We start from the raw sequence: 13111 nt of genomic DNA on the forward strand, positions 1-13111 counted from the left end.
CCCCCCCCCCCCCGTCCAGTTGCGCTGCAGCTGTCATTGCCGCGTCCAAGGCAAACGTCTTCATAGAAACAAAAGGGGTTTGTCACCGGTTGTGCTGCACACACCCAAACACACATGCAGAGCTTGCAAACTCTCGCGGGACCCACAATCCCCCGCCCCTCCACACAGACCACAACAAGATTTAAATTTCAAGCATTCTCTGATGCTGGCCAGATACCAGAAGAGAAGGAAGGACGAGTTGGAAGAGAAGAAGTATTCAGTTAAACAGGCATAGAGGAGGAGTTGCTAAACAGATTAAAGTCATTAAATTAGCTCTCCCCCTTTCTTACTCAGCCCCATTGGCCCGGCCAGAGTCTAAGCCTTCACCCATGACCCGTTTAAGATCTAACTTGATTAGTCAATTCCTCCACAGATTTACCCTCGCTGGCTGTCATTTTCATTCATTCCTCAGTCGTCACGGCTGGTTTAAGAGTCACAAAACAGACGGAAAGAGGAGGAGGGAAAGTGTTGAGGAGGGCCAGAGGATTAAGCTTTTTGGTTTTTCCCTTGGGGGTCATACTGTGGTGTAAAACTCGCTAACTGCCATGCCGGTGTGTTGCACTCTGGATCACGGCGTTCACTAAATGACCCGTTCTTCACACGTAACGCTGTTGTGGTTGTGCCGTAAGTTAAAAGGCTCACACTCAGGCCTCAGTCTGTGTCAAGAGGCTAGAAACCACTTAGTGTGGCTAAGTGACAAACACAGGTGGAGGGCATAAAGGACCTGTTATTGACTTTTCTGGGTCATTTATTTACTCATGAGAGAACACCTGTCAACGGGAACATTTACTTTTCCCCCCTTCTCTCCAATCTACAATCCATTTCTCGAAAACAATTATTTAATGCCATTATCTTCCTCAACATCCTGTTTTTTTAATCTCTCTCCACATGTTCCACTCTCCCCCCCCCACATGGTAACCTGGCAGCATGTTAAATTAAGCTGCCATTTTGATTTTCTCTGTGCGTTTACTCTCCTAAATCCACCCCCCCCCTCCTTTACAACTCTCAGGGGAAGTTTTATATTAACTTGCTGAGCATTTCACCTGCCTGTGTGTGTGTGTGTGTGTGTGTGTGTGTGTGTGTGTGTGTGTGTGTGTGTGTGTGGGGGTGGGGGTGGGTGGGTGTGAACCAGTGCCTTTGTATGACTTTTGATGTGTGCAAGCGCACATTGGGGTCCAGGTTCTCTTTGTGTCTGCCTCTCTGCCTGAACAATAAATGCTCACACAGACACACACACACGCACGCACGCACGCACGCACGCACGCACACACACACACACACACACACACACACACACACACACACACACACACACACACCTAAGTAAATAAGGTATGCATCCCCACTGTGGTGCTCAATAACTTCAATAAACACGCCTGTCAATCATCTACACACACAGAGACTCTGCAGATTTGGAGGCTGATTTGAGTGTGTGCGGGCGGGCAAGTACAGAAAATGTGTCTGCATCATGTGCACACACACATTCTTTTAGGCAAATAAAAACGTCCCACTTTCAGCGTTTTTTTCAATCAGCTGGCAGACTATGTTACCCGATTAATGCAGGAAGGACTTTCCACATTATAAACACTTCAGAGGTCAATTCTTTGCGGCGCTTCACACCATTTGGAGAGTTTTAGTGTGGTAAAAATAGGCTTATACTCTCTTTTTTCGCTCAGTGTCCTCCTCTTTCTCTCTCTCCCACACAAACACTTGTACAGAACAACACCTGTGAGGCTGCCTGCTGGGAGGTCAATGCTAGAGGTCATCCTTCTTTTCTTCTCCCTTAGACACACACACACACACACACACACACACACACACACACACACACACACACACACACACACACACACACACACACACACACACACCCACCCCCCTCTTCCCTTTTTCTTCGAGGCTACTCCACCTCCCACACACCCACCTGGTTCTCCTCAATAACAAGATTTTGCACCACCTCGACAGAACAATGCAGCTTTTCTGTGTTTGCTCAGTAAATGGCACTTATTTATTTACATTCCTTGTAATGTTATATGATGTCACTGTAAATCAGCAGGAGGATCAACACTGATATGCGCAATTATCACAATTAAAAAAACAAACGGTAAACTCGACAATATTTTTAAAGAAAACATTAATTATATGGCTTGTTTTTCCCATAACAGCCTTTTGGTTAGCATTCTACAAGTGAGGGATTATATTAAATATTTTCTGACTTTTTTTATATATGCCAACTCAGGAGAGAGTATATTGGATTTCATTGAACTGAGAGAAGGAAAGAGGAAACGATGGAGAGAGAAAGGGAGAGGCCGAGTCGTGGCATGCCTACCTAATTCACAACAGCTGAAACAATGCAGGACCTGCGAGTGGAAAGACTAAGAAGTCACACACACACACACACACACACACACACACACACACACACACACACACACACACACACACACACACACACACACACACACACACACACACACACACACACATGTCCTCCAAACAAAAAATGTCCTCACAGATGAGTTGTTTCTCAATGATTTCAAATGTTCAAGTCATAACAATCCTTTACTTTTTCCAATTGGTTTCTTATACAGAAACAACAAATAGGAGGAGACGTGTGTGCGGGCAGGTTACAGGAAAGTTTCTCCGGTGAAATAAATTGATGAGATTAGAGAAATGATGTTAGTGTGATCCGATCAGCCCCTTGGAGAAACAAATCGAACACACACATATGGACAAACTCAGAGTGGCAGACACACTAACGGACATGAACACGCTGACAAAGTATTCCAGGAAAACAGAGCCACAGTCCAGATGACGGGTGATTGGATAATCTGAGCAGTCATGGGAGGGTTACTGGGTTCTGACACACTGAACTCTGGCCGTACATCTCAGTGTGAATTAGGCAAGCTAACATGGATGCTTACTGCGGACATTTTGTCAATTTGTTACTTAAACTCTTTGGCATGTTCTGAATTGGCAGGACTTTACTTTACTGCAACACATTTTTTTTTCAATTATTATTTTTGGCATTTTTGCCTTTATTTGACAGACTAGACAGAGAGTGAAAATGTGGAGAGTGAGGAAGGCATGTCACGCTAAACAAAAGTCCAGAGGCTGGAATTGAACCCCGGATTGTTGTGCGCTGTAACCACAGTTGTATAAAGTCGCTCCAGCCGTGTTTATTTTTCATCATTTGTTTCATATACTTTCAAGTAGTTGGGTTTATCATGTGGTTTTGATGATTTAAATAGATATATGTATACAGTTTATTCAGAATGATACATGGAGTGCTTATTTGTGGGAAGCAGACGGCTGTCAAACCAAAACAGCTGAAATACTGATGGGCTTTCAACAACATAAAATGCGTACCAGATACATTTTTTTGTGTTTATTTTAACTTTTTAAAGCTTAATATGCAGTTTTACACCGAGATTTAAGATTAGACTAATGATTAGGATTTCCAAACCTGAACAGAAAGGTTGTTTTAAACCTTACCTAGGGTTTCTCTAACATGTAATGCTTAACATTTCAGTGGTGTATTTTAACAAAGGGTATATTTCCTTTTTTAATCTATTTTTGACTGTTAATTACTAAAATGTAAATGTGTAGGCAGTTCTAGGTGAAAATTAGGAGATGTTCCAGCGTCACAGCGTGGATCCCAACACACCCAGTGAGCTGCTGGCCCAGAGTGGCTCCACGTCTACTCCCGTCATTAAACAGTTGCTGACACAGTCGGTGCGGGGAAAGGCAGTGAGTCACGAGTTTACAGATAGAGTGAAGAGACTACAGCGTGATGATGTGGAGAGCAGAGACTATCAGAGAGATAAAACCATAGAGAGGAGGAGTTTGAAGGTGTGAAGGAGAAGGAGCTGGAGGGGGTGAGGACAGGGGAGGCGTGCAGCCATGATTTAGGGACAGGGGTTATAACAGACACGTGTGCACTAGGACACACAAAGACACACTCTGGCCTCCTGTTCTGCTGTCGCCGGGACTAACTAGCCCTTCACAGGAATGTCCATCTGCAGCTTTGGGCTTAGGGCCTCTGAAACGCCCCTCTGCTAAAACACCAGTGTGTGTGTTTGTTTTGCAAAACTTGTGGGTATCAAGTATTGTGAAACAACTGGCGCTGTGAGGACTTTGTTGGTTGTTAGGACCTTCTCTGTGTTTCTGTGTGTCTTCTCATCCCACCCAGGGACCAGAGATGTCAGCTGCTTAGGAACGGAGCGAGCCAGGGGCATGCAGGGGGATGTTGATGCCGCACCCTAATGTGTGTGTATTTGTGTGTGAGGGTGGGGTGAAGAGACAGCTGAGATTCTAGATTGCACCCAGAAAAAGACTGGAATTAGAAGCATCCTCCTACACACCTATCATCATCCCATAGAGAGACTCTAAATACAAACACAGATTCCACAGTAGCACATATGTGCACTGTATGCATTGTCATACTTGTGCTGTCTCCAAAACCACTCCCTTTACAGCAGATACTCAGTAGCATTCTATATTAGTGGCTAAAGTATCATCTTCATCTGCAAAATGCGACACACAGCATTACGGGATTGTGTGTACATAAGATGGACTCAACCTCAATCAGTGCATTGTGGCTGTTTCGAGGGCAGTGCACAAGGTTCAGACTCTTTAGACACACGCTTAAAATAGCTGACATGAAATAAAGCACATTTCATAGTAAACAGGAAGTGATTTTTCTTCACACACGATGGCGTTCTACTTTATGATAACCGTGACGATTGAGCCTATTTTTTTTCTATTTTCGAGCGTTATTATATATGCTATTTAAAAGAAATATGTGGTGTTTTGGTATGAATACTGAAGGCATAAAAGATTTAGTATTTAAAGGTCCCATGTCATGGCCATTTCTACTGATCATAATTCCATTGTTGAGGTCTACTAGAATAGATTTACATTGCTCAATGTTCCAAACTCACATTGGTTTCTCATACAGCATCTCTGTATAGTATGTGTATTCACTACACGCCTTGTTGAGCCCACTGTGCTCTGATTGGTCAGCTCGCCCACTCTGTTCTAATGAGTCTACCACCGTTACAGCTGGTCATCAGTGATTATGTGTTACAAACAGAAAATGACACCAGTAAGGACAAACAGATGAGAATGCTGCGTGGGGTCTGGGTGCCGTGTTGGTGGGACGTTGCACGGCTCGCAGCAGCGAGGAGCGGACAGTGTGAGCTGGGTTCATTTCCTGCTTGCTGCGTGGGGTCTAAAACATTTTCTATATACACAAAATAACCATTTCTCTCAAATATTGTTCAGAAATCTGAAAAAATCTGTTATAGTGAGCATGGTTATTTTGTGTATATAGAAAATGTTTTAGACCCCACGCAGCAAGCAGNGGGCTCGTGAATTGTTGGTCCGGAAACAGAGGGGTTTTAGGTTGCCATAAGGCTGTTGACGGTCTTATTATGGGCTACATCCATTGGTTGGTTTTTGTGGCACATTTGTAACGCTGTGCCAACTCGGGCAAGCACGCAGGCAAACTTGAGGAGCGCACACAGGGTGGAGAGGTGGAGTGAGGTTGAGCGATGGAGAGAAAGGAAGAGAGAGAGATTGAGCGAGGCAGAGAGTGTGCAGCGGTCTGCTTGCGCACAGAGCAGTTTGTGAGAGAGCCGGCTTGAGAGTCAATTTCTCTTCAAAATATAATTGATTGCCAGCCTCCCTTGTCCCTGGCTGGCTTGCTAGCTCGTTGGTAACGTAACCGATTTCTTCTAATGTGCCTGCATCTGGCGCTGAGTTGCCATATTCCTTTCATGAACCACTTCCTGATATCCAGTGTTGCAGATAAATATAAATGATAATAGCCAAACTAACCTAGCAAGAGTAAACTGACAGGCTGCTGTGCCGCATCTCACTCAAACACCCACATGACTCAACCCAGCGAAAAACCAGTCTCGCGCGCAGCCTTTCATTCAGAATTTCATAGCAAAATAAAAGAATGATATTAAACCAATCTTTCAACATAGTTTAAAACAAAAATAAATATTAGGACAAAGCCCTGCAAATAACAACAATAAACATAATAAAAAAAACAATTAAAATGTTGTATTCAGCCCTGATTAAAACAGCGGGCCCAAATCCTGGACGGGCGGGCCAGCCCCCATGGGGCCCGCCCATGACGCTGGGTCTGACGATGCGGGGTGTGTCTCTAGACATCTTTAGACTGGAATAGCGGGGCCCAGTACGTGAACTCGCCTCGCAGGTGCACATGCCAGGATAGAGGACATCAGAGTCCAGAGAAAATTTGCTTGAGTCAATGTACAAGTCGAGTCCGAGTCATCGTGGGGGGGGGAATTCACGAGTCCGAGTCCAAGTCATCGTGCACGAGAATTCACGAGTCCGAGTCGCGTCAAACAGTGCGTGAGTCCGAGTCGAGTCACGAGTCCCGAAAATCGGCACTCGAGTCCAGGACTCGAGTGCTCCATCTCTGCTAAGACAGAACAATTATATGACAACACCAACTTCTGAACACTAACGCTCATTATATCAATATGCAGTGCTGTCAACTAAACATTGATCAGGTTGCTTAATGTGATTATAAAAACATTTGACACATAACTAAGACTAAATAAATAGATGACACATTTTCCGGGCACGTTTATGTTTGAGTTTATGGATATACAGTACAATTTCTGATACAGAGCACTGATGAGATTCAGGGGGAGTTGTGTTTTTGTAGCATACTGTTTGCTCTTTACACTTTAATCACTTTTTTCAACTCTCTCCTCCTGAACCTGATTTGGATTGCCAACAAAAAGCTAGTGTATGTCCAAAATATTCTTGAGCCATATATTAAAACAATGCTGAGTCTGCAGGTAGCTGTGGAAAAACAGCAGAACATAAGAGCTGTGGAATCCTAAAAGTCATGAATTGATGTAACATTTTCCACATAAAGCTGTTATAAGTGAAAAAGAGGAGAGCTATGTATAGTGAGGGTCACAGCGTGTGTGTATATGTGCCGATGTATGTGTGTTTTTGCTCAGTGTCAGTGCGCTGAGAGAGAGCAAATAACCAGAGCTGTCAGAATAGTTTGACTGTTTGACCCACAGTAGTCATACTGTATATGGTCACTGTGGGTGAAATGTAAACAGGAGGCTGGAGAATGCAGCACGCACGCTATTGCTTATTACTTATTTGATGCATTCCAGCTTCCATGTAAGGGTAGAGCTATCACAGGAGCCTTTGACTGTTTACTGTATAACACCACAGCAGCAGTCCTCTGTTATTCAGATGTCTTACTTCTCTTTTTATACTATTGATCATCTGATGTCATTGTTGTTGAGAGAAAAGTTGCCGGAGATCAGATGACTCAGATAATGCTGCTACTGTCTCCTTGTATCACCCAGACAACATCTATTTTGACATGCTGTTATGTTACATCAGTTCTGGATTGGTCACACTTCATTGTGCTAGTACCTAGTCAAATATAACCACACTTGCTCCACATGTTTTATTAGGGGATCACATCACCGTCCTCTATTTAGAGTTCATTTAAGGTTTGCTTAGTTGTGACTTTGTATCAATCAATCAATCAATCAATGTTTATTTATATATCCCAATATCACAAATGTTACATTTGTCTCAGTGGACTTCACAGTTTGTACAGAATATCAGAGTTGCAAACGAGCTACAGCAGCCCAAAACATTTCCAGTAGCAGAAATGCGCTACAGTTTAAAAAACAATGCAAATACAAAAACACGTGAAAATTAAGAAACATCTTCCCCAACTTGAAAATACATGCGCAGCATTTAGAAGACACTCACCAACTCGACGAAGCGCGTTACTCCCAGTTCAAATGTTTTGTGCTGTTGTAGCTGCTAGTTGCTGTTTGACCTCATCGGCCACCGAACTTTTGTGATCATTTGCGATTGCACTCCAAGAAAATGCCCTGAAAAATAAAAGAATGAACAGATTTGGTAGCTTTTTTTAAAGCGTTGTTCTGTGCTTTTATTCAACAATAACAACAAATATTTACCCCGCCACCGCCTTCTCTTTTTGTGCTTTTTTTTAATCTTTCGGCTGCAAGGCACTTAATTTAGTATTTTTCATTGTGATGCACTTGATAATGAAATACAAGTTTTGACTGGATTGCTCCTAACACCTTCTGCGCCGTCTCCTCTGTAACATCTCTCCTCTTCTCCTCCATCAGATCGAGCAGTGCTGCTCCTCCCTGGAGTCCCGACTGCAGGGCGTGGGTGAGGTCCAGTCTCACGTGCGCGATGTCTTCTCTCGCATTGCCGACCTGGATGATGAGCTGGACTCCCTCGGACCAGTTGGACGCGACGCAGACTCCCTGGCCTCTCAGGCCGACGCCCTGAAGGGCTACCTGTCCCGCCTGGGCGACCTGAGGGCGGAGCTGGAGGGTCACAACACAGACTGCACCACCATGCTGCGCCGGGAGGGCTCCTCCCCCGACCTCCTGGCTCTCAGGAGGGAGACGGAGGCTCTGAGCCGCCAGGCCTGCAAGGTGAGGGAGGAGGAGGAGGAGGAGGAGGAGGAGGATGATAATAATTATAATAACCATGATGATCATCATGGCACAGTTATTGACAACATGAATTAGGGATGGATCTCACCCTTACGGCATCATCACCATACTTAAGTCACAATACAATAAGCAATTTTAAACATATTGCAATAACATATTTCCACTTCTTATCCTTTTTGGAGAATGTAAAACCAAAAGATCTGAGGCAGCAGCAGGCAGACGATAATGCATAAAGAAATGTAAAAAGAAGGTAAAAAGTAAATATGAACATATATGGGGGTGAAATGCAAAGGGGGAAGAAATATATATAGATACATTTTATACATGAAATAAAAACAAATACAAAAATGAGTAAATCAATGTTAAAGCTAATGCAAATAAGAAATTGTAGTACATTTATTTTTAATCTTATTTTGGTCTGTTATTTTTTTATTTCTCATCAGAAATAATCTCAGCATTCAGTGGATTCAATTATGTATCGCAACACAAAATACCGCAATTCAATGCTCTGTCGATTTTTTAAATATCCGGTCACAGTTCATTAATCTTTTGCTCCTTATCCTACAGCTCAGCGAGCGTGGCCAAGGCCGGCTGGATCAGATCGACGACGCTGCAGAGAAGGTTCGGGAATTCTACAGGCTGGTGGCCGAGCTGCAAGGCATGCTGGGAAGTGCTGAAAATGGGCTGAACTCACAGGGCATGGTCGGCACGGAGGTGGAGATGATCAAACAGCAGCTGCAGGAGTTCAAGGTAGGGGGGACTACTTCTTGCTGGTTATCTACGCGGATGAATCATGTATGGATACGTGGGTAAAGTGGATTATGTCAGTGTGTATGAGTACATGTGTATTTGTCATGCTTCATGGTGTAGCTGGTAACATGAGATACTCCGACTGAATTCTGGGAGAAAAAGTTGTGTTCAGTCTGTTCCTTTCCCATCATACCACTGAAACTCATTTGCACGGATAAACCGAAAACCTTCGGCTCAGGTTTAGGACACAGCTCTGTGTGTGCGCTATGAATAAGGACATGTCATCTCTGTGGAGCCTCTGAGGAGGCCTTTCCTCTTGTTCAGACCTCTGGAGACCATGAGGTAACGGGGTGTGTTGGTGTGCGTGTGTGTAAGTGTGTTAAGGACTCCCGTGGTTTGTCAGGAGTTAGACGGTGAATTTGAGTCACACATCTCTCTGAAAGGCCTGACACGCTGCTGAATCACGTGGCTCTTTCTCTATAGGACACATATGATGCTTCTCTTTACATTTCACACAATCCACCAACACTTTCTTAGACATTCTTTATGATGTATAGTCACCGCCCTGCTTATGCTTTGAACTTGTTAGCGTCATCATGGTAAAGTACAGTAACAATTCAATAACCTTGCAAATCAGACGTCTCTTTTCTTTCTATCAATGAACAACATGTGGTTCTCTAACAATACCATTATGTTGCTTTGATCAATCTGCAAACAGTTAAACAATGACTCGATTCCTTGATTATCAAAATAGTTGGTGATTATTTTTTATGACAAAGCAATTCCTATAATTATTTGCATTGCCAAAATCAAATTACTCAAAGATGTTTTCATTTATATTAAGCAAGGGAATGTAGATACAAAATTAAAAGGTTTTAAGATGTGAGGATCATACAAAAGAAGCAACATTGCTAACACATGTTGAGTAGAAAAGCCTGAAGAGTAAAGTAGGTATAAAAACAAACAATTATTTATGCAGTACGTTTGTAATAGTTCAATATTTATTTTATGACATTTGAAAAGAAAATACAAAAATTACAATTTCCCAGAGCCCAAAATATGGCCCTCAATGTTTTTATTTACAAAAAAAGAACTGTAAATCCATCCCATTTGTGAAGCTTGAATCCACAATTATGAGGTATTTTTGGAAATAAAGGATTTATTATAATGATAACAATTATTGTTGATTCATTTTAATATAGGATATAGAGTTATCCTCTAATTAAATAAGAAAAATAAAACACATTAATAGCTACTATGCTAAAAAGTGAGGGTACTCACTCATGTTGTTTAGTTTAATACCTGTGTGTATTTAGAGAAAAAGAGCAGGCCTCACATAAACACATTCAGTAGTAGTTGATTGTTTCCTTAGCATCGGGGCTGACCTCAGGAATGGGCCTGGTATTTCATTACTCCTCCGCTGCTCTCTTCATGGCTGCACACGTCTCTTTCAGTCTCTCTTCTGTCATTAAACGGCACGTTTTCTCGCCATGATGTCATATCCTGTCCACTTTAGAAAGTATTTAAGTGTGTGAGGGCTCAGGAGAAGTATGATTCTAGTGTTTTGAGCATTAATCATTTTCATACGTTTGGAAAATGTAGTAGGACTCCTGCTCGTTCTTCAGAGAATGATCGACTCCACTATTGATAACACGTGTGGGCGGATCAAAGATTCATGATTCTTTTCATACACATTCCTGCTTTAACATTCCTACTCCCTCTCCTTTTATCTTCTTTTAATTTGGGTATTTAATAAAACATCTCTTTCCTTTAAGTAATGACCTCCTCTTCATCTCTTCTCTCTGTTTCTGGGTCTCTCGTCCTCCTCCGCCCTCGCTGCATGCTGAGTAAATGTGTGGCAGAGAACAAACAGACAGAGCAGATAAAGAGAGAGGTAGAGAGAGAGGTAGAGGTAGAGAGAGAGGTAGAGAGAGAGGTAGAGGTAGAGAGAGAGGTAGAGAGAGAGGTAGAGAGAGAGAGAGGTAGAGAGAGAGAGGTAGAGAGAGAGGTAGAGAGAGAGGTAGAGAGAGAGAGAGAGAAAGAGCTAAATAGGCTGCTAATGAGAGGCGGATCAGACAAAGAGCATGAAGCTGTTACATGTGTTCAGCTTACAGGTGCACTGACAATCTGTTTTATGAAATATATTACATGATTTAAAAAGACAGTTGCTGTTTGCTCAGAACTGGTCAAATGGCATAATGTTTAATCTTTTATATTTGTGAATTCAGCTTCAAGTTATTTAATTTATAATATTTCATAGAGCTACACAGTTAAGTTGACTAAGCGAGTAGAATGACAAAAATCGCTTTTACCACATTTTGTATTCAAAAATAGCAGATAAATGCTGATTTCCTGCTTTTATCTGTTTTATAATACATCAAAGTAAATATATTTTTGTTTTTGACTTAAAAAATACATTTACAGACTTCCGCTTGTCTTTTGAGAAACTGGGATGAATATTCCTCCCTGTTTTCTGACATTTTAAAGACCAAAATAGAACAATAAACAATTAATATCTTTAAAAAACCAGCATGCCAGTTGTTCATGAAGATAATTGTGAGTTGCAGGACTACTTTTTTGCAAAACAATTGTAAAATGTCTTGTAGTTTGTGCAGGTACTTGCCTGTTTTATATAAAAAAGGGAAAGTTATAGTACTTCCAGGCATTACTAAGACCAAATATAATACGATAAAATACTAGGTGTTCATCATTTTGATTCTCTGATTAAGAATTCTTCGTTAAAACTGTGAACTTTGAGCTGACAGAGCAGCAGACAGACCTGTGGCAGACTGGGTGCTAAAGTAAAATGAGGGGCAGAATGTTTAATGGCTGCTGTCTGAGGGGGATATAGAGCATGGGAAATGGTCTGCCACTCTATCTGGGGGCAAGCAGGGTATTTATAGGAGGACAACGAAAGGATGATACAGGGGACATATTGTGGTCATGCAGAGCAGGATCACGAGGCAGGCATACAGATGCATGGAAACAGATAAGGAAATAATGGGATAGAGAGTACAGTGTCCTCTTTCTGACCCTCCTTGGACTCTAATGAGTCTTTTCTGTTTGTTAGCCTCCCAGAGTGAGGGGTGGATGCAGAAAATACCTCTTTTGTAAACTGCTTTATTTCTTTTCTCCTTATACTTTCTACCCCCCTCTGTTTCTCTCTGTAACTGATCCAGCTCGGCTCATTTCAAACCTAAACATGTCTGTCTGGCTCCCAAACAGAGCAGGCCCCCCCTCTGCCATCCCCGACCATACCCCAATCCAAAGGGGTGATGTCATGCCGATGCTTAGAAATACTGAGGGTGTGGGTGGAGGGTAGCTATGGGAAGAGGGGTCATGGGAGTGGGAGGTGATGTTGTCAGATTATTGTTAAACTTTCCAACGGTGATCTCACAGTGAAATACTGTTTCAATGAGAGAGTGAACGAGCAGACTTCCGCTGTCTTCTTCGTCTTTATTAGCATTCCTTACAGAAATTAGCATAATAATTAAAAAATTAAAAAAGTCAATACTTTTTTTAGTACCAACCGATATGTGTTTTTAGTGTCAAGAATTGAAAGCTGGCTTGAAATAATTTGCCTATACTTATTGTTTAAATACAATGTATTCTTTAAATACAATTCTTCTCAGTCTATTAGGGAGATTACATTACCATTTAAAGGTCCCATGTCATGCTTTTCCGGTTATTACCCGTCCCCTTGTGTGTTATGAAGCTAGTGGAGCCTCGCAGATGGGGGTACTGCAGCCCCCTTAGCACCCCCTTCCCGCGTCCATTCGCTATGTCTCGCTGTCTCGCAGACCCCA

General features: G+C 42.4%; 1 protein-coding gene across 1 annotated transcript; it reads left to right on the forward strand.

Moving 5' to 3' along the window:
- Window positions 1-3672: 3672 nt before the first annotated feature.
- LOC104958328 (microtubule-actin cross-linking factor 1-like) lies at window positions 3673-9350 on the forward strand (the record flags this gene model as incomplete). Its single annotated transcript, XM_010786048.1, has 3 exons — window positions 3673-3891; window positions 8217-8534; window positions 9123-9350. Coding segments are annotated over exons 1-3 (765 nt in total), but the record flags the coding sequence as incomplete, so codon positions are not given.
- Window positions 9351-13111: the final 3761 nt, after the last annotated feature.

This window comes from Notothenia coriiceps, unplaced genomic scaffold (assembly GCF_000735185.1).
Source record: "Notothenia coriiceps isolate Sejong01 unplaced genomic scaffold, NC01 NC01_scaffold00028704, whole genome shotgun sequence".
NCBI lineage: Eukaryota > Metazoa > Chordata > Actinopteri > Perciformes > Nototheniidae > Notothenia > Notothenia coriiceps.